Source organism: Parus major, chromosome 18, assembly GCF_001522545.3.
Source record: "Parus major isolate Abel chromosome 18, Parus_major1.1, whole genome shotgun sequence".
Taxonomy (NCBI): domain Eukaryota; kingdom Metazoa; phylum Chordata; class Aves; order Passeriformes; family Paridae; genus Parus; species Parus major.
Window position 1 is genome coordinate 79,872 of NC_031786.1, and position 25,918 is coordinate 105,789.

Sequence of the window (25,918 nt, forward strand, 5' to 3'; positions counted from 1 at the left end):
GTGCCGGCACGGCGCGGCCGTACGCCTCACAGTGTACCTACCCGCGGGGAGGTGGGAGAGGGACACGAAAAGGTCCGCGACACGAGGGGTCCGTGCTGCCTCGTCCCCGTCCAGGCCAGCCCAAACCCAGGCACGTCCGCAGCGCCTGGACTTCCACGGCCTGCAGTACGGGGCGGGGAGGGGTGCGAGAGCTTGGCCCGGTACCGCGGGAAAAGGGGCCCGCCTGTGTCCGCCCCGGCCTGGCCAGGGCCCCCTCCTCCCGTGGAGCGGATCCGGCGGGCAGGGGTTGGCATCACCCCGGGTCTGGCCGGGGCGGCCCTGCCCCGGCTCTCATTGGACTGCGGCGAGGCGTAAACTGTCAGCCCATGTGGCGTGGCCGCCGGAGGTGGCGACTGCTTAAATAGCGGTGAGAGCTAGAGGGAGATAGTGAGGAGAGCGCGGAGTATCGGTCGTGCGCAGCTCGGCAACAGCCGCAGCAGCGTCCCCCCGCATCATCCTGATCCCGTGCTGAGCTGACGACACAGTCTTACCGACACGAAGCCATCCGCACCTGTGCAGGTATCGGCGGGCTAGCGGGTGCGCCGTGCTTCGGAGCGTCGCAGCTTCTGCTCCAGGCTCCGCGGGCCGTTGCGCCCCGTGGGTGCGCTGGGGAGGCTCCATCTTGCCTCTACGCCGGGTGGGCGATGAGGGTCCGCGGGCTCGGTCCGCGCGACCTGAAGGTTCTGCTCCCCGGCCCTGGGGTCGCTGCGCCCTGTTGCTGCGGGCCGCTCTGCTGCGGCCCAGCGCGGTCGTTCTGGGGAGAGTCCCCCACCTCGGCGGCTGGTTACCGAGCCGCAGTCTCCTACTCTGCACGGCAAGGTGGCTGCATTGTGGTGCTGGCGCTCGGCCATCTTGGCGGCGGGCGGGGACCGTGCCGCCGCCACAGCCGTGAGCCCTCGCTGCCGGGCCGAGTGGCGTCGGGGACGCGGCCGGGCCCCGCTGCCCGCAGTCGTGGCGCGCGCCCGGCGGCAGCGGCTGCGCGAGGGGCCGCGCCCGCCGCGGGGCTGGGCGGCCTCGCGCTGCCGCAGCTCGGCCGCCGGGCTCCGCACGGCCTCGGGTGGGCGCCGGGCTCCGCACGGCCTCGGGTGGGCGCCGGGCTCCGCACGGCCTCGGGTGGGCGCCGGGCTCCGCACGGCCTCGGGTGGGCGCCGGGCTCCGCACGGCCTCGGGTGGGCGCCGGGCTCCGCACGGCCTCGGGTGGGCGCCGGGCTCGACGGGCCGCCCTGCCCGGGCAGTGAGGCGACGGCGCTGTGCTCTCCACGCCGCGAAGGCACGGTCCTGACAGGCTGAAGAAGCTGGTACTGGAGGAGTTCGGCGCTCGACATTGGGAAGGGAGACTCACCAATAGGTTCTGGGGATCCATCTGAAAAAACGTGCCGTGTATACTGCTAAACTGTTTTTTACCACTTCGGTATAAACCAACGGCGCACACGAAACAGCCCGGTTATCGCACACCAGTATGGATTTGATGATGTGATTCTGTTAGGAACGTGGTCATCATCTCTCTGGCTGTTTTTGTATCTGTTTGGTTCTTTTTCCACATTGCTTCTGTGGCATACGGCCGTATAAGATACTGAATGCATATTTTCCTAGCTAAAAGCTTTATTTGTATGCTTTAATTTAAGCAGGCAGTATTAAGGCTGTGTAAATTAACTTGCATACCCCGTCAGACCACCTTTGGGGGCTTTGGAGATTGTTTTATCTTAAAAAAATGGGAGAAGAAACCTCAAGCGACATGAGCAAAGGATTTCAGCTAATTCTGCAGCCTCTATCCTTGAAACAAAATGAAGAGAATAGTACATTGTGAAAGGCCGCATTTAGTGGGTGAATTCAGAGAATGAGGGCAGGTATGAATAGACATTTTACAAACATGATAGAGTAATATTTGGGACTTCGAGTTTTATACAGGTAATTTCTGACCACTTGGAATCGACCAAGCTGTGTTGATTCCATGAGCAAAGTCTAACTTACCTGTTCTCCAGTAACAGCTTTGACCCACTAAGTAGTGCATCCTAAATATAAACACATTCTACTGTTTTTCATTTCTGTTGTGGTCAACCCAACAGGACAAATACTTACCCAAAACAGATGCCTTTGAAAGATCTTTGTTAGATTGAATCTGTAACATACAGATTGATGGTAGCCAAATGCTTTTAAAAGAATGAAAGCCAGACTCTGTTTGCCTCTATTCTGTGGAGGGGTTTTTGGAGGCAAGTATTATATCTCTTTGTAAGTGAAGTTTTTATGTAAGGATAGTTTTTTATCACAAATTTTAGAAATTATAGACAGAGATTAGGAAACCTGAGTTATGATGTAATCATACTGAAAAGACACAGAAAACGGTCCTTTTGTCAATATCTGTGCTGAAGAAAGCTATGGAGGAGTCATGAGTTTTTCATTTTACAATAATAAAAGCTCCAAAAAAGATGAAGGTTTGGACTGTCTAGAAACAATAGCAGAGCTGACTTTAAGGATTCTGTCACACCATGATGTCAGCTATCAAATAACAGCAAAATAAATATTTTGATCCTGTCTAGGAAAAGAAAATGTGCATCAGGCAAAACAAGGTTTGGGTTTCATTTGTTATTTCTTTGCGAACAGCTGTTTCTCCCTCCCTCCCTCTCCCCTTCCTTTCTTAAGCAAACCCTAGGTGAACAAGTTACAGCAGAATAAGTTTATGTTCAGTGGTTGGCAAGCCGGGTATGAGCAGGCAAAGGCATCAGATTTTACCTTCACTTTGTGTGTAGGTTTTGGTTTTGGATTTTTTGTCTTTTCTTTCCCTCTATAAGCTTATATGCTTAATGGTTAGAGGGTTATTTCTGTAAGGAAACAGTAGATAAAAAGTATTGTAAAAACAGGGATGGTGGAAAATTATGATTAATACTTTTTTGATTAATTTTTGGTGCCAAATTATGAGGGGCTGGAGGAAAAAAAAAATGTTTTCAATGCAATAGAAAACAGTAGTTCAACTTAAGACTAGTTTTGATACCAGAAGGGATTGTTAGTTATTACTAGTCACAAACTGAATGAGTCAGCAACAAAGTAGAATTGCTAAAAAATATTGTGCAAATCCAGCTAGATGGTAGTTTAGGCTTAACCGAGGTGTCTACTACACTGATACTTTGGCAGAGGGAGGGAAGGTTGGCTGTGGTATGTTTTTCACTCCACTCAATTTAAAACACTTTACAGTTGTCTGTGGAAAATTCACACAACTCAATTTAAGCCAAAGCATGGGATAAACTGAGGAAGAAAGATGTTGGGTGTCTGGTTGGATTCAGAAAATATAGCCTTAAGAAATAGAAAACTCCTGTTTGTCCTTCGTTATTTTCTTTGTCTCCTGATTTGACCCGTTGCTTTTGAACACTTTGCTCATCAGAGGTAGTAGGAGCAGTCTGTTTGTATGTTTGCTGTAGTCTAATCTCCTTTAGAACATGTGTAGAAATAAATGTTCTTTCTTGATCTGTGCCATGCCCTGTACTTGAAAATCTGTCAGTGTACTGGGTTACTGTGTGTAGTCAAAAAATGCTCTATGGAAAACAAGTCTCTATTAATAAAGTAAAATAATAATGCAATACACCATTTGGGGGAAAAGTTAATCAACCTTAAAACGGTTTACTCTCTGTCAAGGACAACTGAAAACATTGTTGATAGCTGTAACAACTGCTGTAATCACTGTTTAATCAGGGATGGCTTGATATCCATGACTTTTTTTCTGACCACTCATGTTTCCCAACAGCAGAGCATCTCTGCTGTCTGCTGCTTAATCCATAATTTGTATCTTATCTTAGATGTATGCATTTGGAGCCATTTGTGGCAAGTCTAAATCCTTCTGGTTCTTTGTGTATTAAAATATTTTAATTTGTCGCACTTCTTACAAGAGTTAAAATTATCTTCTTGGCTCTTGTTCTTCTGATTTTGATTACTGCAGCATCTTTTTCTCCACCTTTGACATAGTCTTGCTCAACTACATTCATAACAAGTTGGCAAAAATTGTTTTGTTGATGAATTTCATTACTTCACTGTCTGAAAGAAACATTTAGTCAATTGGTTGTACCTGGATAGAGTTTTTCTGATACTCCAGGGAAAGATATGTAGGATGGGAAGGAACAATTCCAGAAATCATGTTTCAGTCTTCTGAAATAGAAATTATATTTCTTTCCCTAAAAATCATCACCTAAAGAGCTGAGGAATAAAATAGTTATACTTAAATTGTCATTGTCATGTCTCATATCTTAAGCTTAAATACTAAATTTTATGCCCAAGATCTCTCTTTCCCCGCCCCTGAAAGCGTAGTAGATTTGTGGCTCTTGGCTGTTTTTTAAAGGTACAGCGGTGAGGCCAGTTACAAAACTGACTTACTAGTTTTGTGTGAGTGGAAAAACTGAGAGGTTTCTCTTCAGCATGGAGTGGACTGGGCCTGTTACTACCAACTTAAGTTTTGAGGACTAGTTTCTCGGTGAGGTCCTTGTTCAGTTTGGCCTTTACTGTTTCCTTTTTTAAATGAATGGGACTGGAATAGACCTTCTGTTGTTTGGGTGTTTAACACAAGACCTAGAAATCCAAGATGTCCTTTTGGGAGCATTTCTGGTTTTGCTCCCAGAAGGAATGGACTGGGTGAAGTAATCATCTCTTCTGCTTCAGTGTTAGGTGTTGCATAATTCCACAGTTACTCCACAGATCTGAATCAAGATTACTGTTGAAGGGAAGAAGGGTGAAAGAAGTCAGGCAGCCTCTGTAGTGCTACGTTCTGGCAGAGCTACACCTCAGCTGTGCAGAGGGCCCTGCTTTCCTTCTGCACACCCCAGTAGTCTCATGCAGCTGGGGGAAAAGGGCACCTTGCCTGAGCAGTGTATGGTGTGAAGGGAACAGAGGCTTGTTTCTTGCTCAGAAGGAAGTCCCGAAAGAGGCTGCAAAACGATGCCCAAATGAAACATCTTGGGTTGGTAAAACAGCCACTAAACACTCATCAGAGAGTACCCATTAGCGCTGGGCTTTGGAGAGGATGATGAAGCACCAGCAACACTTAGGCAATGGGCCTGCTTGCCACTATGTAGCATAATGCCTTATGGAAATCAAACTTCAGCTCTTTCGTATCAAGCCTTTTCCTTCAAAGTTGTTAAGGCAGACTTCTAGTTGTTTGCATGCCTAGTTTTGTGGTTTTTACTTGTTTAAAATCCCACACATTGAAGAATATTTTGCTCCTACTTACCAGAAGGTTTATTTAAGGAAGTACTGTGAATGCTTTCTATCTCTTTGGTTCCTGCAGCCATACTTTTATTTATTTTCATATTATAAAACTACCACTGTGTATATGAGAATTTCCCCTACCCCTTTGTCTACTTAGGATCTAAAATTATAATTTGATTTTAACTGCAACATCAAGTTAACTTGCCTTGTCTCTATTTAGTTATTAATATATTTTTACTGTACTGGAAGATAAAGGAGCATAGGACATGAGCTATCATTTGGTACTGTGGTCTGATACAGGTCTCCTGCCATGCTGTGTTATGCAGCATGATGCTTTCTTGTGGTATTTGAGACTGGGCTCTTGAATGCAAATTTATTGGGACAACAGCTGAAGTTTTTCATTCTGTCTGTGTTCCAGATCTGTTCTGGCAAAGCATGTCTTAAAGCACCACCCTCTATCATGTATAGTCAGTTCTACATTCCCAGTTCTTTAAACATGTGGCAGTGAAGGGTGCAGTTAGGGAACACTTTAGATGTAATGCTTATTTCTTTGGTTTTGGCATTTAAAGTGATGCTAAATTGTACTGTAATCTTTGTGCTTTGTGTGGGTTTTCTCCTGTGTGTGTGTGTGTGTATGCGGGGGTTTGGTGTTTTGCTGTTAGGTTTGGTTTGGGTTTTTCATCAGGTTTTTGTTTGCTCAGTTAATTGGGGGGGGGAAGGGGGGTTAGTGTTGTGTTGTTTATTTGGGCGGGTAGTTTTGTGCAGTCTTGTAGTTTTGTTTGTTTGGGGTTTCTTTTTTTCATGTCCAACAAATCTTTTGATTATTGATTCTTAAGTTAACATTTAACTTTGCAATGATTGTAGAACTTGTTTTGCTACCTCCTAGGTTTGCCTTGTAATTATGTATTTTACTATGTGTATTTCATAATTTCTCCACCCACTTCTGCTCCAGCATGTTAATCTTATTTCTTTGCTGACTTCACAGAGGCTCTGCATTTAGTAGAGGTAGACTTACTCATTTTCTGGTTGTCGTATAGAAACTGGTGGTTCTCAGAGCCTGATGCTCCTTCAGGATCATTTTTTTCATCCTTATCAACCCCATGGGTCTTATGGTCTATCCGATTAGTTGGGTTTTGTTTTGTTTTTTTTTAAATAGTAGAGACTCCATGGGCTGTTCCTGTGTGGGTGTTCTGCAAATACGCTTGTTTGTCACAACATGTCAGGAAGACAAGACACGTATACTTTGCTTGGTGTGAAATCTTACTAGCCTTACTGCTTTGTGGATCTCAGCAACAGGGAGAAGTTAAGAGATGGAGGACGTGGTGATTGCAGGCATAGCAGGTAGGCTGCCAGAATCTGAGAACTTGCAAGAGTTTTGGGAGAACCTGCTTAATGGAGTTGATATGGTCACAGAGGATGATCGGAGATGGAAACCAGGTGAGTGCTTATTGTCACTTCTTTTGGAGCCCTGAGTTCTGAGTGTTTTAGAGGAATTATCCTATGAAAAGAGAACTTATGAAATCGAATTTCTGCCAGACCTGAATTAACTTGTGATAAATCAAGAAATTCAGTAACGGAATACTTTTATGAAGGTCTCGCTCAATGCATTTCGTAATGTTATGTCCTGTGCAGTAGAAGCTTATAAATAATACGTAGCTTACTATCAAATAAAAGAGCATTCTGACAGAGCAGCTAGACAACATTAATCCTATACCTGCTCCTGATAGCTGTGACAGTAACACAGCTCTGACATTCTTCTGCATTCAGAAGTAGCACAGGGATTCCTGTGTGGGATGTGTGGTTTATGGCTTTTTACAATGTTCTTTTTGTCTCATTGTCCTTTTGAAGTGTTTGACATGTGTCTACCTAATTCAAGCTAGCGATTGCAGAAGTGAAAAGCAACTTTTGTTTTTCTTCTAACTGGTGGCTGACTGGAATCACCACTTAGACTGTATGTGCTTGGTACAACTTGCCAAAGCAAAAATGGTTAAACTGGATAGATGTCTTTTTCTGCTATATCCAGGAGAGTCCTAAAAATTACAATCGTTTTTGCCAATGCAGCGTTGACATTCCAGATGAGGTAGATACTCTTGCAGCCCTCTGGGTACTGCACAGCGGAGTGATGTTACATGATTAATTGAAAATCAACTGTGGTCATTCTGTACTGTGTCTCTCAGCTTGTAGCTGCTTCACTGTTGATATATTTTGTGACTCAGTGACAAATTTTTCTTCACAGGAATTTATGGATTGCCCAAGAGAAATGGAAAGCTCAAGGACATAAGCAAATTTGATGCATCATTTTTTGGTGTTCACCCCAAGCAAGCTAATACAATGGATCCTCAACTTCGCTTGCTGTTGGAAGTTTCTTATGAAGCTATTTTGGATGGAGGTAAGCGGATGAATGACTGAAGAGGGAGAATTAAGCTGTATTGTCTCTGTGTAACAGGTGCAGGCATGCACCTGTGTGATGAGAACTCTAACAAGGAAAAGCATCACGTTAGAGAGGAGATCCAAGACATGTTATGGGGGTTACCAGATCCCAGTATAAGGGTTAGAACAAAGCTGTTGTCTCTGGAATACTAACAAGGAAATCAGTGCTGACTGCTAGCCAATCTGTACATATGCTACAACCAGTATGACAGAATCACTTCAACAGTCAACAATTCTAGAGCTTTTCTATGTTCTGCTCTTCCCTAATACTCTCTAATAATGCCGTTGTTAGAGGAAAAGAAGGATGACTTGAATAAAATTCTCATCCATGGTCTAAAAGAATGACAGATGGCCTGATATATTCCTGTCTATTGTCTGGATTCTTAGAAAACCTGTAGCATTTGATCTGTTTCTATAGAAGGTTTTCCTAGGAAGTGTGCTTTCCGAAATAGGAGCCTCTCTCTTCTATCACTTCCAGTGTTTTGAGATTTTGCGTTACTTATCCACCAAGCCAAGAAGTTTATTCTTCATGTTAATCAGTTTCATGTCAGAACATAAGCACATGGGGAAAAAGTTGGAACCACCTCACTAGTACTGACAAGTTACAAACTGAAAGAGGGCAAATTTAGAGGAAATGAGGAAAAAATTCTTTACTGTCAGAGTGGTGAGGTATTGGAAAAGGTTGTCCAGAGAGGCTGTGGATGCTGCAGCCCTGACAATGTTCAAGGCCAGGCTGGGTATCTTGAGCAGTCTGGTCTAGTGTAGGATGTCCCTGCCTGTGGCTCTGGGGGTTGGGAACGGATGATCTTTTTAAGGTCTCTTCTAACACTTAACACTCTGTGACTAACTGAAATGAACTTTTGCTTCTCTGCTTCTGAGCCTCCATCTGGAGACTGAATATTCTGTTTGTCTCCAGGACACCTGAAGTACAGAGAAGAAACAACAGAGATTTCTGACAGTTGACCTTGCTATGTGTTTTTTTTAGAGCAAAGTTGTTTCTTGTTCTGGTTGTTGGCTATTTTTGTACTTAAGAATTCTCATTTCCATCTTGGAATTCAAATCTGGGCTGGATTGATGTGCTCACATGACATTTCATGTGCTGTGATTTTTCTCCCAGTCTGCTCCTTTTCTCTGTACTGGAAGTCAGCTGTAAGCTTCTCCTGTCAGTGTTTGTACTTTTCATAGTCTGTGCACTTACACAAGACTAGCAATGCCCATCTAAGCTGAAAATCTTTGTCAGGGCACAGTATGTTCTGGACAAAAGCCAATAACAAACCTCTGACAGACTCTGAAATAAGACATGTAAGGTCTGCAGTTGAAATAGTTAAAAGGTTAGTAAAGGTAAGGGAACAATGCTGCAGGCTTGTCAGAAAGGGACAATAAGTAGTTTTTGGTGAAGTGGTGCCAGTGTACCTGGTATCTCCCCAGTTTGCCCCTCATTTTGATTACTGTAATCTACCTTCCAATACCCATAGGTGTAAATCCAGCCGCCCTCCGTGGCACAGACACAGGTGTATGGGTTGGTGCCAGTGGGTCAGAAGCTGCCGAAGCCCTTAGCCAAGATCCAGAAGAGCTTGTGGGATACAGTATGACTGGCTGTCAGCGTGCTATGCTTGCCAACAGGATTTCCTACTTCTATGACTTCAGAGGTAAGTGTCCCCCACACCTGTTAATGCTGATCAGCAATTGCAATTTCAACATGATTGTACCACAGTTGCTGTAGAGGACTGGGATGGATATTATGGCACAGACCCTTTTGGAATAAGAAAATAGCATGTAACTATTCTAAGGAAGCATATGAGAAGTAAAAAATATATAGTGACTATATGATAGGACTCCCTGGAAGGCTTTATAACTCAGCTGCTGCTGCTGCTGGGCTGATAGCTGGTGTTGATTTGAAAGATGGTGATGTCAGGAACCCTTTATAAAAAGGCCTCAGGCCTTTCTGGTCTTTAGACTGCTATTTGATATCAAGATGTTTGGAAGTTGGCTTGACCAGAGATAAACTGCTACTGACTGTAGCAGTTGGCTTTTTTTTGAGTAAAGTGGAAAAAGTAGGAGAGCCACACAGATGATGAGATTGAAGGCATGGGTATAATTAAATCCATGTATGGCACTGAAGGGAATGGAGAGATGGAAATTGATGTGGATTGCATCAGAGAACAGAGATAATGGGAAGGGCAAGGGATTTTTATTGACGAGAATGGGTAGTTAGATGAGACTTGCCTGTAAAGCTGTGTTCTCTTTGATGGAGAGACAGGGTTTTTTTAAATGCTCTTAAAGCAAATGTGTTCACAATTTTTTCCCGTTTTTCTCATGCCTTACCTTGTAAGTAGGCAGAGATGATGGTTCTAGCCTCCCATTGCATCAGGTTTATCTGCTATGTTCTGAGGTAACTCTTATTTAACATTGTTTTTAATATGTTTCTTGTAATCCTGTCCTGTAGTCTTTGGAGAAGAATCTAGGAAATTAAGATTGTTTTTCCTTATGTTTCTTAAGGACCAAGCCTAACTGTTGACACAGCCTGCTCCTCTAGTCTCATCGCTCTGGAAAACGCTTATAAGGCAATTCGTCATGGGCGGTGCAGCGCAGCCCTAGTAGGAGGGGTCAACCTCCTGCTGAAACCCAACACATCTGTGCAGTTCATGAAATTGGGTATGCTTAGTCCTGATGGTGCCTGCAAGGCTTTTGATGTTTCAGGTAAGGCATTAGTACAAAAGCTTATGATGTATGAGAGTAACTTACTGTAAAGTCTATGACCAGCTACTCTTTAAATACAGCAAAGAGCTAACCTTGTAGTTGTGCCGAGATGCACTGTTTGGAACATACCCTGTACCTGGTCTATGTAACCTGGAAAACTAATTGTGGGGAAGAAACTGATACCATATGGTTTGTCCCTCTGCCTCTGGGGAGAAAAATTAGCTGTCTCTTGATGGAAAAATTCTGTTGTCATTTGTAATGAGCACTGTCTTTCTAGGTCATAACATTTTTCTTTAAAAGAAATAGATTTTTCAAATTCTCAAACAGTCTATTTTAAGAGGTAATCTTACTGCATGGTGTTTGGCAACATTTTACAAAGCAGAACAGAGGTCATGACTCGTTTTCTCTGTGCTCTCAGGAAATGGATATTGTCGCTCTGAAGCTGCTGTTGTTGTTCTTTTGACCAAGAGATCTATGGCTAAGAGGATCTATGCCACAATAGTAAATGCTGGAGTTAACACTGATGGCTTTAAGGAGCAAGGTAGGTCTTGAGCTGCTGAAAAGTGAGATATTACTGAACTGTTCACTCTAGAGTCTTTGCCATAAAAAATGGTCTGTTGTAGGGTTCTTTAGATGTGTGAATGTTTTTTTGTGTTTGGGTTTGTTTTTTTTCAATTTCGGCTTTTGATAATGCAAAGTTCAGGACTCTGTTTTGTAAAGAACTTAAAGGAGAGAAGTGGTGGTTTGTACTGAAGTAACAGCAATGTTCTCTTGCTAGTTGAGCATTCCTCAGGACATCTCTGCAGTAACTTCTGCACTGATGGTAGAAATGTAGGTACAGTGTTAAAACTGTAAAGCTCTTACCCTATGGTTGTCCAGCTTCTCCTGCTCTCCAGTTGTGGTGATATGAAGCATCACATGTTTTACTTAACCTAGACATTTAGTGTTCTCTTAACCAGTAACTTTCCACCCTAGTCTAACCCATTGCTTTATGCTAATTTCTGGTTCTTTTGCACTTCTTACAAAGAGCCTGAGAGTTTGGTGCTAAGGACATGGTGAAAAGGTCTTTAGTATGTTTTTTTGGGGGAGGGACCTGGCAGTCCAAAGCAAATGAAGGGATGCCAAAATCAGAACAGGAAGCATGTGATAAGAATGAAATTGACAGCAGTTTTGATCCTAGGTGTGACATTCCCATCCGGAGAGATTCAGGAGCAGTTGATCAGATCTTTGTACAGGGAAAGCGGTGTCAAACCTGAAGAAGTGGAGTATATTGAAGCTCATGGGACAGGCACCAAGGTCAGCATAGTTCCTTAGGGACTAAATGTTTTCTTCCCTTGCATCACTTGCCACACTTTTCCATTAAATTATTCTTTGTTTTCTCAAAGTGAAATCCTCTTGCCTTCTACCAATTAGTAGAAAATGCTCTGCTTCACTACTTTTGGACTTTGCCTGAACACCATAACCTTTCCCATTTCTCTCTTGGGGTGTGTTTTGGAAGTGCTGGCTAATAGCCATTCTGATTCTCTTCATACTAGGTTGGAGATCCACAGGAAGTAAATAGCATTACAAGTGTTTTCTGTGAGTGTGAGCGGGAACCACTGTTGATCGGATCAACCAAGTCAAATATGGGTCATCCAGAGCCTGCCTCAGGGCTTGCTGCATTAGCCAAGGTAACAGGAGGCTTGAGAAGGAAAATTTGGGGTGGTGGGTAACATCAGTGTGTGGGGTTTTGTTTGTTTGGTTTCAGGAAAATCTGTGTTGATTCAGGGTAAAATATTCACTGATAATGATAAGAATTCAGGTGTTTCTCATTAACTACTTGCTTCACATGTGAGTACTTTTAAAAGCTGAGGTGGCTCTCCTGCAAGCCACTGAATGCTCATGTGGCCCTCTGCTGTGTGCACACACTTCAGTTCCTGCTTCCTATTGAATTCTCTTGGAGTCTAGTCCTGCTCTGAATGAAGGCTTTTAGGATCCTTTTGTTAATCCTTATTAATTACTTTGTCAATCCCTACACTGGACATTCCAACAGAACTCTGCTGCAAGCCATTTGGGTTTGAGGCACATATGCATAGAGGGATTTAGGTGTTTGGAGTAGTTGACAGTGACCAATGATGAGAGGCAGTGTGGGCTTTCAGTGCCAAAACAGCAGCTGATCCTTCTGGCTTCCTGTTGGGGATGTATCATCTCTTCTTCTTCTCTCTTAGGATGGCAAGAAGCCAGGTGAGTTCTCTGGGATGAGGCTACCAGCATGAATAACTGTTTTAGCAACCAGCTTGCTAACTACTGCTGTAGGCATACAGTCATCTGTTGGCTCTGGCTGCTAAACTGCTTAGCAGAGAGCTAGCTAATGTTCACACTTGCTTGTAAGCCTATTACCATAGAACCCTGCAAACCAAAGTCACGTACACCGCCACTGTTAGTGTAGCCTAACTGCTGTTAGGCTCTTCCAAGTGGTTATTTGTGACCCAAATACAACTTACTTTGAATAACGTCACCTGCACGGTGATAGTGGCGTCCATCTCTCTGTAGAGAAAAGTTTAGGGGGTTTTTAGTGACTTTGTCGTCTCTGACTGACACATACTTCATAGAAGGAATGATAGCTTAGTCATAAAATAAGCTTCTCAATCCATATTGTGTTGTATGTAACAAACAGTTTGTTTAGTGTGGTTCTGTGATCCATCAGGACAGGATCATAACTTTGAGGTACTGTTGCCCACACCTTACACCAAAGCCAGTGTTTCTTAGACAATAACTCTCAGGATGTCTGCAGTTTGTGTAAATGTTTTCTTCTGGAATTCCACAAAATGTTGCTATGTGAGGTGCCAGGAAATTAGATTTTGAAATGATCAGATTTCAGACTTGAAGAGAATCCATTAATTATATGGATAGGTAGGAATGAAACCAAGACTTGCGAAGACCTCTTCAAATTCTGGTAAGGAGGGGAAAACTCAGCTCCATCTTTGAATTACTTAGCCTGTCTAATCACTTGCTTTGCAGCAAAGACAAAGCTTTTTGATGGCACTGGTGGTATGTTTACTGTTCTGTGCTCTCAAACCTAGATAGAAACTATGGCAAATTAAAGTACAGTGTGTATCAGTGTAAAGCAACAGCACATTCAAAGTGCATAGTATTGTTGATGTAGGACAGTATGCATGAAAATATTTAGACTACAGCTTTAAAAGTGTTTACTGTGAGTTGAAGTCATATATTATACTGGTTGTTCTCCCAGGTAAGCTGCCATGTCTCATAGTCAGCTTGGGAGAACAGTTCCTAAGACAGAATGTCTCTCTGACCATTCTGGGGTGATAAAGGAACTAGCAAACATGCAGAGCACGCTGTGTTTGCAGCTGACCTTGTAGTCTGCAATTTGCTGGGCTTGTTCCACAGATGTGGGCTTGGTGTGATGAGCTGCATGTAGAGGGAAGCTACTGAGAGGAGGGAGTTCTTGCTTATTTTGGCACAGATATTTTGTTCCTCACAGTTTCAGTACTTTCCTTTGGCTCTGCCAGTTCTGCCCAGTCTGCTGTTTCTGCTTTTTTGTATTGACAAGACAATAAATGTGTGTAAAGCAGCAAGCAACCTTCTTAACTAGTGCTTCAGCTTGATTCTTTTGCAGCAAAGCAAGAAATAGAAGCATTTTGTTGTGATAAGGAAGAGGATTTGTGACTTTGTGGGACTGGGGAGGGAAGAAGTGGTATGTGATAAAGGGATGGGATCTGAAAGGGAAAAAAGATGATGTGATAGTCTTAGTACCTAGGCTGCTTTTCCAGCAAGACTGCATGGCTTGCCAGTTAGAAAGAGAATGGAAGCTGGACTTTATGCTACTACGCTCAACTTCCCTGCTGATGTCCCACATGGTCTTAAAATTTGCCTAGGTGATGCAGTTGCTACCTCAGTATCATAAATAATGCTATTCTCTGAAATGTCCCTTTATCCAAACATAGAGAACTGCTTTAGAATATGCTACATGGTCATTTGTAGTAAAATAATAACAAAAGAATGTTTGTCATGAAACAATGTGGAGCACAGAACACTGTTTCTTCTTTCAGGTCATTCTCTCACTGGAACATGGCCTGTGGGCTCCAAATCTTCATTTCAATACCCCAAATCCAGATATTCCTGCCTTACAAGATGGCTCTCTGGAGGTAGTTTGTAAACCAACACCAGTGAAAGGTGGCCTTATTGGTATTAACTCTTTTGGCTTCGGAGGTGCTAATGCTCACGTCATTCTGAAGCCAAATAAGAACAAGTGCCAGCCTCTGGAGACTTGTAACATCCCAAGGCTGGTTCAGATTTCTGGCAGAACCCAGGAAGGTGTGGAAACACTAATTCAAGAGAGCAGAAAACATGGAGGATGCAGTTCATTTGTAAGCCTTCTCAGCGATATCTCTGCAGTTCCTGTGTCCTCCATGCCCTACAGGGGCTACACACTGGTTGGCACCGAAAGTGACATAAAAGAGGTTCAGCAAGTTCAAGCATCTGGTAGACCACTCTGGTACATATGCTCAGGTAGGTGTGCAGCATTGAATTCAGGCTTTTCCATGCCTCTTTAGATCTGGGGCTTGAGCAATTGTATTCTGTGCTCTAATGTTATTTTACAGTGTAGCATAAGGAAATATTTTGCAACTCTGTGACATGTCTAGGAGTCTTGTGTTTTCTGTATTTTATCAAAACCTTCCAACTTAACTGTCTTCTGATAATAGCAAAGACCAGCAAAATAAAAAGCAGTGCCTAATTTAGAGAATGTAAGAAATGTACAATGTTCTGCTCTTAGTTAGAATTCTTTAACTGCCAGAGGAAGTGTGTTGTGCCCACTTCTGTTTCAGAGTATTACTAAAGGCTCACCTTCTGCTTGCCTATCCTGCAGGCATGGGAACACAGTGGAAAGGCATGGGCCTGAGCCTTATGAAGTTGGATCTGTTCCGCCAGTCTATATTGCGATCAGATGAGGCTTTGAAGAACACAGGCCTGAAGGTCTCAGACCTGCTGCTGCAAGCAAATGAGCACACTTTTGATGACACTGTCCATGCATTTGTTGGACTAGCTGCTATTCAGGCAAGGCTCAAATGGCTAATGGAGGGGGTAGTGGACTCAACGTAAGCACCGTCTGCTAATGTGTCTGTTTGGCTGGTAGCACTTTATACTGATTAATGGAAGCTTGTTTTGTGTAATCAGCAAGTGGCAGCTGTTGGAAATACCTCTCTGAGAGGAGGGAGTGTGTTGTGTCCTTGACTATTTTGGGCTTTGCCACTTACACATCCGTAACAAACTTTTTTGCTACAGACATTCTTGGCCTCACTGCTTTTTTCTTACAAGGTGTTTGGACTAATATTGGTCCGAAATGATTTGCGTGTGTATCTGCGTGTGTATGTGGCACAGTTTCTTCCTTTAAGAAATTTAGGAATGTCTTTAAGTTTCAGGCAAATGTTTGTGCCAAGGAGCAAAGTTCCATTTAATGTCTTCTAAAATTTGTTCTGCAAATGAACTAAGTCAAGCTGAGTGAAGCCTATTCATGCTTCTGAGTGTCAATGTGCAATTCATGGTTTCTTAATAAACTAGAGGCCAAGCTTTTAAAGTGGCCTGGAAAGCTGGTCTTGCCTCTTGCTTTGTACAGACACATTCTTGGCAGCCTCATGTTGTTGGAAATATTTTCTTAATGGAAAATTACATTGTGAGGAGGCCCAGACAATACTGGACTTGCATGATGATTCTTGGGATTGCTTTGAAAGAAGGATGGAGCTGTAATTGTGGGGGGAAAAAAAAGTAGTGAGGCCAAGAATGTCTGTACCAAAAGGTTTATTATATACTTGCTACTGCTGTGTACCTTTGAAGCCTGATACCTGCTAACTCTGGCATGGAATCAGTAATCTTACTTCTGCTTGCAGATTGCTCAGATTGATATGCTGAAGGCTGCAGGTCTGCAACCCGATGGTATTTTGGGCCACTCAGTGGGAGAGCTAGCTTGTGGTTATGCAGACAACTCCTTAAGTCATGAAGAAGCCATTCTTGCCGCTTATTGGCGGGGACGATGTGTCAAAGAGGCCAAATTGCCTCCTGGAGGAATGGCTGCTGTTGGTAGGTACACCCTTACTAAAAGAGAATGGTCCAGGAAAATGCATCTGATCACTGTTGTACGCCATTGGGATGAAGCTGGTCACTGAAACTGTCACGTCTATAAAATCTTGGCCACTGTTGCCTCTTTTTCGTTTTCTTCTGATGTAGAACAGGTTCTTAAATACTGAAGTGGATACAATGGGAGTGATCTCTGTCTTGGAATACATCAGGATTTTGGTAACTATCCAAAATTTTAAGTGGAAATGAGGGGATTTATTGTCAGGTAACCAATGACAGGCCTGATAAATAATTGCCTTGAAACAAGGTGAAAATCTAAAGCACTGCATTTTTTTGGCTCTTGATAGATTTATATTATTCATGCACAGATTTTATGGGGGTTTGGTTTCTTGTTGTTTCTTTCGGTTTGGTGTTTGTTAGTTCGTTTTTAGGTTTTCTCCCTAAAAGAGGCTTCTGATTGTCTGCAAGCCACTATGATGTAGTGGGCAGCTGGCTAGTGGAATTTACTGAGGCCTAATAGCACTTAGGAATAAGCTTTCTCTTGAACTAGCTTTGCTTTGTGTTTGTGTAGGTCATATAGTTTTGCCCACTGTTGGGTAAATTTTGGACCCACCAGTTTTGCTTTGTGGTGTGTCTTTGTAGTGACTGTCATGATTAAAAGTGAAATTATTATTGGTAGCAGTGTTGTTCTTTTTTCTTATTGGACACAGTGGTCAATTAAAACTTGAAACACTTAGGAGAAAAGCTGTTGCAGGTATAATGCAGTATATAGGACTAGATCACTTGTTATAATCTCAGATTTCTTAATTTAAATAATGCTAAAAAGGACTACCTACCTAATTTAGCTTTTTTCCCCTTGAGATTAAATAAATAAATAACACTCTTACACTGTATGCATCTTTTGAAGTTCTATGATGTTTTTGATAATCTGATGTTGAGTTCAGGTTCTTCCTGTGACTTGTATCTATGTAATGTGTGATCAGATGCTTCATATGTTAACCTAGCATGCCACTAGAGTTACTGGTTTTTGTGGATATTTTGTGTCTTTCAGCAATCCAAGCTAGAACATGTGGGCTTGACTCCTAGAAACTAATTGGCAACATGAGACCGAACAACCAATTCTGTAGCTTCTTTGGAAGTGTGGGGGTTACCCGCACCTCATTCATTAATGGGATGGTGCAAAGATTTGGCCTTCTTGTTCTTGTTTATTTTTATGTTTAGCATAACTGTGATAAATTTCATGTTAAAGCTCTAGGGTAAATATTCTTAGCTTCTGCAGAATTGCTTTGGATGGGAGAGGGAGTCTTTTGGAAGTACTTCCCAATTTTGCCAAGTGCTGAACTGAGCAGTGACTGTGCAGTTAAGATTGCCTCCTCTTTATGAGGCTCATAGTTAGAAACACTTCTGTTGTCCTGTGGTCTTCCTTCTGCAGGTCTGACGTGGGAGGAATGTAAACAGCGCTGTCCTCCAAATGTGGTACCAGCCTGTCACAACTCTGAGGACACTGTCACTGTTTCGGGGCCTCTGGTGAGCATGGAACTGAAACAGTGCCTACCAGGATTATGAGTGGGACCTGTCAAGTTTGTGCTTGAAGAAAGCATGAAGCTTACTTACAGTTCAGCTGCTTGCGAAGGGGAGCTGGATTGAAATAGTGGATTGGACGTAATACTTTGTATAAACTTACCCACTCAAATAGTCTGCGAGAGGAAGCGATAGTAGTGCCTCAGTAAGCTAGTAATAAAATATCTCATATCCGTGGGCCTAGGAGGATGGTGAATTACAAGACTGAGAATGGCAATAACCTCATTCCTGTTATGGCTCCCCTCAAATGGTATCTGGTGAAGGGTGTGGAGGGACTGCAGTGGCTTGTACAGGTTCCAAGTATTTTGTGAGCTTTTCTCTTTGTTCACTTATATTCCTCTTCTTAGGACTCTGTGAATGAGTTTGTAGCCAAACTGAAGAAAGATGGTGTGTTTGCAAAGGAGGTGCGCAGTGCTGGCGTCGCATTTCACTCCCATTACATGGCATCTATTGCACCAGCACTGCTCAATGCGCTGAAAAAGGTAATATTGCCAAACCATGGCTTGCATGGCTTATGCTCTGGCACCTAGGTTGAGTAAAGGTTATGTTGAGCCTAAGGGGACTCCTTTTTTCAGAAGGAAGAGAAAATGTCTTGAAGAGCATGTGTAAACCTCTCTGAGATCTAATGTTTGAAATCACATGGTCTCGAGCAGAAGAATGTCCTGAGCAATCAACCTGGGAGAAATGACCTGCTTAAAGGAGGAGCTGCTTGCTTTTGTCCATCATATTGTTCTCTATGACTTGTAACTCTTTCTCCTATCCTTCTTTTGTGACTGTAGGTCATTCCACACCCTAAACCTCGCTCAGCACGATGGCTCAGTACATCTATCCCTGAAGCTCAGTGGCAAGGTGATCTAGCGAGGAATTCCTCTGCAGAGTACCATGTGAACAACTTGGTGAATCCAGTGTTGTTCCACGAAGGTCTGAAGCATGTTCCAGAGAATGCTGTTGTAGTAGAGATTGCTCCACATGCTCTTTTACAGGTATCATATTTGATTGTTTCAGTATGACACTATATTGATAGTATCTTGCTATTGCAAGGAGTTTGAGGGTCTGAGGACTAGGGAAGATAGCAGCTTTACTTTTTTTTTTTTTTTACCCTAGTTCTGACAACATTTCCTTCCTTCAGTACTTCTCAGCCTTTCGCAGTTTTAATTGGTTTAATAACCCAGTTTGGATTTTTGTTTCTTTGTGGTTTTTTAGGGGGTGGTATATGTTAATATTAAAAATAAAAATAAAAAATTCCTAACACACTACCACTTCCTCACCCAGACATTCACACTACTGTTGTTTTTGGTTCTTGTGCACTTCAGATAACTGATAGCCAGCTTTCTGAACTGCATAATGAGTAAGGATCTAATTCTTTGGATCTAATGGAGAGTGTATGCAAAAATTACGGTGGAATGAGGCATGCAAAGACTTAACAGGCCTTCTCTATGAAAAACCTCTATTACCATCTGAACACTGAATTTGGGTTGAGGTTTTGTCTCAAAAGGTGGTGGGTGGCAGAGGTGTTTTCCCTTCTTCTCCTACACCAAGTAGTCTGAGACCACAAGAACTTCCTTTCTTCTGAAACTCCTTTTCCTAATGAAATCAGATCATTACTCCTTTCTCCCTGCCCTATAAAAATTGATTCTCATCCAGTTAGCTCCATAGCAGGGAATGTAGAACATGAGGTGCATTGGGAAATACTTGCTCCACAGGATCAGTGGTGTAGTCTTCTCTCTGTCCCTTAAGTCTTAAGGACTGGTCTTTCTTTGGTCAGTAGAAGGTGAGAGTCTTAGGAACAATAGTAGTTACTTGTGAATCAAGATTAATAGTTAGACTCAATCCAGTGTATTTTTGCTGTGTCATGTTAGCCTTATGCTTTGAAAGTGACTTGAAGGGAGAATTAAGAGTACAGTTTTTCAATTGGGTGGATATTTTTCTCGATAAAGAGACTATATGCCTCATGTTGAAATCATTGAGCAATTTTGGACTCTAATGCAAGTGACTAAGGCTTCATTGTCAGGTTTGAGAGTGTTCTGATTTTCTCTTCCATTCCTTTCTTTTCTCATGTAAAGACGGGATCAAATTGAGGAGAAGATAAAAATTGGGTCAGGTGTTGAAGGCTGAGTTTTTTGGTCTAATAGCTTTTGCTTGAAAAGTGTTCTAGGGTACTTCAGGCTAGAAGGTGTTGCTCCTGGGACAGGAGTGTGTGCAAGTGGGAGGCATGGGGTGACTTTGCAGTTCTTCAAGTGCAGGTTTTGATTTAATTTCAGAGTCTGCATGGGAAAGGGATACTTGTGTTGTGGCAGAATTACATTAATACCCTGTAGATTCTGCTTTACCAGATGTGCAACAACTTGGGTTGCTGGAAGGGTACTCTTCTCTGTTAAAGGGATGCATGTACCAGCAGCTAGCACAGAACTCTTGACACAAACACATAAGTGGTTTGAGACCTATAGACAAAAAGTCAGAGACAAAGCAGTAAGTAATGCCTTCCACCAGTGATTAATGCATTCTGCTTGACCAGGCTATCTTGAGGAGAACTTTGAAACCAACTTGTACCATTCTACCTTTGATGAAGAAAGAGCACAAAAATAATTTGGAGTTCTTCCTAACACAGATTGGAAAGATTCATTTAACTGGGTAAGGAGACTAGGGGAGGAGGAGGGTGAGTGGGATAACAGAAGGGAATTCAGGTCTCTTCTCTAATATGCATGTCTTCACATGGATTCAAATACTCCTTCAAGAAACCTTGAAGAAAATGGGATGTACACTTGTGCTTTACATACTTCGCAGGGAAAGGTGCCTTCTGAAGACAAGTCCCATTTTAAAGGCCTAGGAACCTGGAACTAGCTTCTGAAAATAAACTTTTGCATCTTACAGATGCAAAATTACAAATTTGGCTGCAGTATATTTCAGACATGGAGTCTGAGACCAATTACTGCTTGACCTCTTAAGTATTATAACCAATTTTTCTCCTTTTTCTTCCCATCCCTTCCCCCACTGTCTTGATAATTTTTGCTTTTCTAGGATAAATGTTTTTGGAAATAACTTGTTCCCATCTGTGGAATACCCTGTCCCTGTGGGAACACCCCTTATTTCTCCATACATCAAATGGGACCACAGTCAGGACTGGGATGTTCCGAAAGCTGAAGACTTTCCAGCAGGTTCCAAAGGCTCTGCATCTGGTTCAGTCTACAATATTGGTGTGTTGCTGGTTTTTGGTTTATTATTTGTTTGTCACTTTCCTGCTTTACCTGTGTGTTTCCTTTTTGTAAAACTAAGAAAAGAATACTCAAAACAGTATCCTGGAAAACATCCTCTGAAGCTTAAATGTTTGGTTTGGATTGAAAAAAACCTGTATCTGTTTCTGAAGTGGGATGAGAGAAGATGAACCAACCAGGAACCTCTGTTGCTTTAGACTAAGAGTAATTTTAAGAGCTACATATTGTCAGGCAGGATAGTTGGGGAAACTAAAAAAAACCCTCTGTATTGGAGTGATTTTTTTTATTTTTATTCTGCTCTTTGTTCTTTGACAGATGTGAGTCCTGACTCTCCTGACCACTACTTGATTGGTCACTGTATTGATGGCAGAGTTTTGTACCCAGCAACTGGGTACCTAGTGCTGGCTTGGCGAACACTGGCACGGTCTCTTGGCATGGCCATGGAGGAAATGGCTGTTATGTTTGAAGATGTCACAATTCATCAGGCAACTATTATTCCCAAAAAGGGTGAGTAAGGAGTGCTGGTATATGGAGGAGTATATGGATGGATGGAGTGGAAGGAAAGGAGTGCATGGGAAAAGTGAGGAGGAGTGCAGTAGAGCGACTATAAAGAAGAATGCAGCATGACTGAGCAAAGAAATGTATTCAGTCAAGCAGTATACATTATGGTCATTTTTATTATGTGCTGTGAACGGTCAGTCTACAGATAGTGAATGAAAAAGTTCTGCTTGAGGATAAAAATAAATGACCTTGCTGTCTTCCTCAATGTTTCTTGCAGGATCAGCACAGCTGGAAGTAAGACTCATGCCTGCTTCCCACTTCTTTGAGGTATCAGGAAATGGGAATCTGGCTGTGAGTGGTAAGTGAAGGAAGTGTAAGTGCATGTATATGGTCTTAGTAAAATCCCTTTTTAATAAACACTGATAATGATTGTTACTCTTGTTACTGTGCCCTTCAGGGAAGATTTCCCTCCTAGAAAACACTCAGAAGAATTTCTGTAACCAGCCAGATGGCTTTTGTACTCAAGTAGACAGGAGCTCAAAGCCTGGACTCTTAAAAGAAGATATTTATCAAGAGCTGCATCTGCGTGGATATAATTATGGACCAACTTTCCAGGGTGTTCTGGAATGCAACAGTGAAGGTGAATTTCCTTTCAAAAGAAGCACAATGAGCCTGGATTTTGTAATGATGACTGTCTGATCTTTTAATTCCAGTTGTATTAAGAGCTCACCTGACTGTGTCTTGTGAGATAATTATATATTGTGTGATAAGAGAGAAAAAGCAGGAGTTCCAATACAGCATTGGGAAAGCTGTTCTCTCCAATGTAGAACTGTCTGCTGGAGTTTACAGGGGAAGCTGGGTACATACACCAAACTTGGCTTAAGAAGCAATGACATTCTAGCATCTGATAAATGATGAAATAGTGAGGCTTTCTCTTCCTCTTCTGCAGCAAGTACAGGGAAAGTTCTCTGGAATGGGAACTGGGTGACCTTCCTTGACACTCTGCTGCATATGCTGATCTTACCTGAGAGTGGCCGCAGTCTGCGCTTACCCACGAGGATTCGCTCAGTCTCTATTGATCCAGTGCTGCATCGAGAGCAGGTGTGCCAATACCAGGACAATATAGAAGGTAATGTCTCTCATGCTTGAACTTTAGCTGGTTGCTTTGACTGCTTGGGTGAATGTGTGAATTCTGAAGTAGTTGGACGGACTTCAGGGGGGCCTTCTTAGTCTCCAAGCTATTCTGCAACTCTGTAACCTCTCTATGTAAGAGCCTGACATAGTGTTGTTCATCAGACCACCTTGAACAAAATTTTTTTTTTGGTTTCAAACTTCCATTTATTTCCTGACTTTTAGCCTTTGAAGTTATTGTGGACCACTGCCTTGATAGCCTTAAAGCAGGAGGTGTTCAAATCAATGGTCTCCATGCTTCTGTGGCACCACGACGACAACAGGAACAGATACCTCCCACTCTGGAAAAATTCTGCTTTGTGCCCTACACTGAGAGTAGCTGTTTGTCTTCCAGTGCCCATCTTCATGCCTATCTGGAGTGCTGCAAAGGTAGAGTGGGATTGCTTTCTTGTCATACTAGGAGAATCTTCCAGCCTGAGAGAAGTGTCTGAGAGAAGCTGTTCATACTTCAGAATATCCAAGATACTAAGTGGTGGTGTCTGTAGAAGACTTCATCAAGGGATCACTGTACGATTGCTAGAAGCTAAGAGCTAGTTCTGCCTAAGATCTCTAGAATGTGGGAAAGAGTAAAAAGTCATGAAGGAGGACATCTATCCTTCTATAACAGTCAGATGTGATGTCAGATGGCACCACACCCTTCTGCAAGCAGAGAGGTACAAATCGTCTTTAAGGAGAAATCCAACCTACTTGCTTTAGATACTGACAGGAGAGCTTACTAAAGTGAGTTTATGTCCTTGTTTTGTTTTTTCCTGTGAACTGCCAAGATAGGCAAGGTGACATCCTTGTTCCCATTTGACTGTGGGCACATATCCAAACGGGGAAAATGCTTTAGTGAGGCACACATCAAAACAATTCTTTGTAGAATTCTATTCTTTTTTGGGGATTTTTGGAATTTTATATTTTTTTTTGTAATCTGCAGACATTTTTGTAATCCAGTTCCTGATCATCAGTCATGATGAACTATTTCCCATCAGTTTGTAAAACAAAAAGGCATTTTAGTGTTTTTGTATCTGCAGAAACTTAAAATTTTCCTCCACAGCTCCCTATTCAATCAGAAGTCTTCTGTTAGTTGCCCTCTATCAGTCAGTCTTACCACAGGTAACTGGGGGTTTAGTTTATTTTACTACAAAGCCTACTTGCTTGGGACAGCTACTGCAAAATACATAATCATGTGGATGTACAGAGGCTACACTCTATCTGTGTGGCTGGGCTAATGATATAGGATGCTGAAATACGTGATGCTGATCAGCTGGTGTGTTGAAGCAGGGCCTGGTGGCTTGGAAGATATCGGGATGTAACGGAAAGATAGTAACCCCCCCTCCTCTTTAGTATGGTAATGACCCTTGCAATTAGCCAATAGCACCTAGCTGTGATGAAAGCAGATGGGAGTAACACAGTGGACCTAGGTTATAAAAGGTCAAATTCTCCAGCAATATACGCCATTTTGCCATCCATCACATTAATGCCTTGTGTGCAAAAGGACCGAGTGGCCTGGGTGTTGGTCACCATGCTGTTCCTGAACCAGGGTGTCTGCCTTGCTTAAAAAGCAACACTGGTGTAGCAAATGAAGGCACGAGAAAAAGAATTCTTGGAAAAGCTTGACTCTTGCTTTCATTTCCCCTTATATTCCATAGGTCTGATCCAGAACTTGCAGTCTAAGGTGGCAGTGCATGGGGTCAAATTAGTTATTCCTGGACTAGAAGCTGCAGTGGCTGCTACAGAGTCCTCACCAACACAGAAGGGCCTTCAGCACATCCTCGCTGAGATTTGCTGTCTGGAACTGAATGGAAACCTCCATTCTGAGCTGCAACAAGTTGTGATTCGAGAGAAAACGCACTTCCAAAATGACCCTCTTCTCAGTGGATTACTGGATTCTGCAGAGTTGAGGACTTGCCTGGATGTGGCACTGGAGAACATGATCAGTCATAGGATGAAGATAGTAGAGGTTAGTTGGAAGCCTGGGTTGGGACTGTAGCTAGTGTTTCTAAGCCTTTCAGTAACCTGATTACATACCGCTGTTGTTCTGGTTATAATTCTGGCTATCATTCATGTTTTGATTTAGTTTCTCCTTTTCCTTTTCCTTCCCCTTCTTTTTCCCCACAGGCTAATGCAGGAAGTGGACAACTGTTCTCTCGTGTGAAAAATATTCTGAATGCTCAGCCCCTGTTGCAGGTGGACTACATTGCCACTGACTGCGTCCTGGAAAACCTTTCAGCTATTGAAACAGAGCTACAAGATGCTGGTGTTGTCTCTAGGCAGTGGGATCCAACTAGCCTTCCCTCTGGAAATCTGACTGATGCTGACCTGGTGGTGTACAACTGTTCAACAAGTGTTTTAGTGAATACTGCTGAAATGCTCTCTAACTTGGCAGCTGCTGTGAAAGAAGGAGGGTTTGTTTTGCTACACACTCTTCTTAAGGGAGAAACTCTTGGAGAAATTGTCAGTTTCCTTACAAGCCCAGATCTGCAGCAGAAACACAGTTTCCTAAGTGAGGTAAGCCTCCTGGAAGGACAGATACTTTCACCATGGATAGTCTTAGACTGATGCTTGCAGATGCCTTGATGGTGAATGTATAGTAGGTGTTGCTTGCATGCCTTTCCACTGAAGCCTTCTGCAGAAATACCTAATAAATATTTCTTCTGAAGAGAGGACTTGCAAATTACTACATATTAGGTTGAGACAGTGAACTGTAAGTTCAGTTGGGAAAGCTTAGTGCGCTGAAAATTATTCCTTGTATGTATGTCTAATCCATATGAAAACACCGGCCAGGACAATTTCTTTATTGTTAAAATCATGTGCTGCATTGCTGGATGGGAGTACAGCTTTATACCTGTAGGATTCTGAAATGCTTCAGTATCAGAATCTCTCTCTTACTTTTGATATGACTGCTTGGCGTGCAATTATACAAGCTAGCTATTTTTTTCTAATGTTAAAGCACGCCCAGAAGGAAGACTTTTCTCCTGTATTTTCCTTTTCTTCCTTTCCTCCTCCCTACATTATCT

At 42.7% G+C, this 25,918-nt stretch overlaps 1 protein-coding gene across 1 annotated transcript in view; it reads left to right on the top strand.

Moving 5' to 3' along the window:
- Nucleotides 1–463: 463 nt before the first annotated feature.
- FASN (fatty acid synthase) overlaps nt 464–25,918 on the top strand; it is a 41,908-nt gene continuing 16,453 nt past the window's right edge. The window contains exons 1-23 of the mRNA XM_015645361.2: nt 464–558; nt 6,517–6,663; nt 7,463–7,615; nt 9,132–9,305; nt 10,156–10,356; nt 10,775–10,897; nt 11,537–11,652; nt 11,892–12,026; nt 14,409–14,868; nt 15,227–15,414; nt 16,245–16,434; nt 17,864–17,958; nt 18,360–18,494; nt 18,792–18,995; nt 20,528–20,643; nt 21,031–21,206; nt 21,540–21,731; nt 22,003–22,083; nt 22,183–22,365; nt 22,675–22,854; nt 23,082–23,285; nt 24,551–24,861; nt 25,020–25,409. Of these exons, the coding sequence (XP_015500847.1) occupies nt 6,537–6,663; nt 7,463–7,615; nt 9,132–9,305; nt 10,156–10,356; nt 10,775–10,897; nt 11,537–11,652; nt 11,892–12,026; nt 14,409–14,868; nt 15,227–15,414; nt 16,245–16,434; nt 17,864–17,958; nt 18,360–18,494; nt 18,792–18,995; nt 20,528–20,643; nt 21,031–21,206; nt 21,540–21,731; nt 22,003–22,083; nt 22,183–22,365; nt 22,675–22,854; nt 23,082–23,285; nt 24,551–24,861; nt 25,020–25,409 (4,134 nt within the window). The 5' untranslated portion in view covers nt 464–558; nt 6,517–6,536. The remainder of the gene's footprint in view (nt 559–6,516; nt 6,664–7,462; nt 7,616–9,131; nt 9,306–10,155; nt 10,357–10,774; nt 10,898–11,536; nt 11,653–11,891; nt 12,027–14,408; nt 14,869–15,226; nt 15,415–16,244; nt 16,435–17,863; nt 17,959–18,359; nt 18,495–18,791; nt 18,996–20,527; nt 20,644–21,030; nt 21,207–21,539; nt 21,732–22,002; nt 22,084–22,182; nt 22,366–22,674; nt 22,855–23,081; nt 23,286–24,550; nt 24,862–25,019; nt 25,410–25,918) is intronic.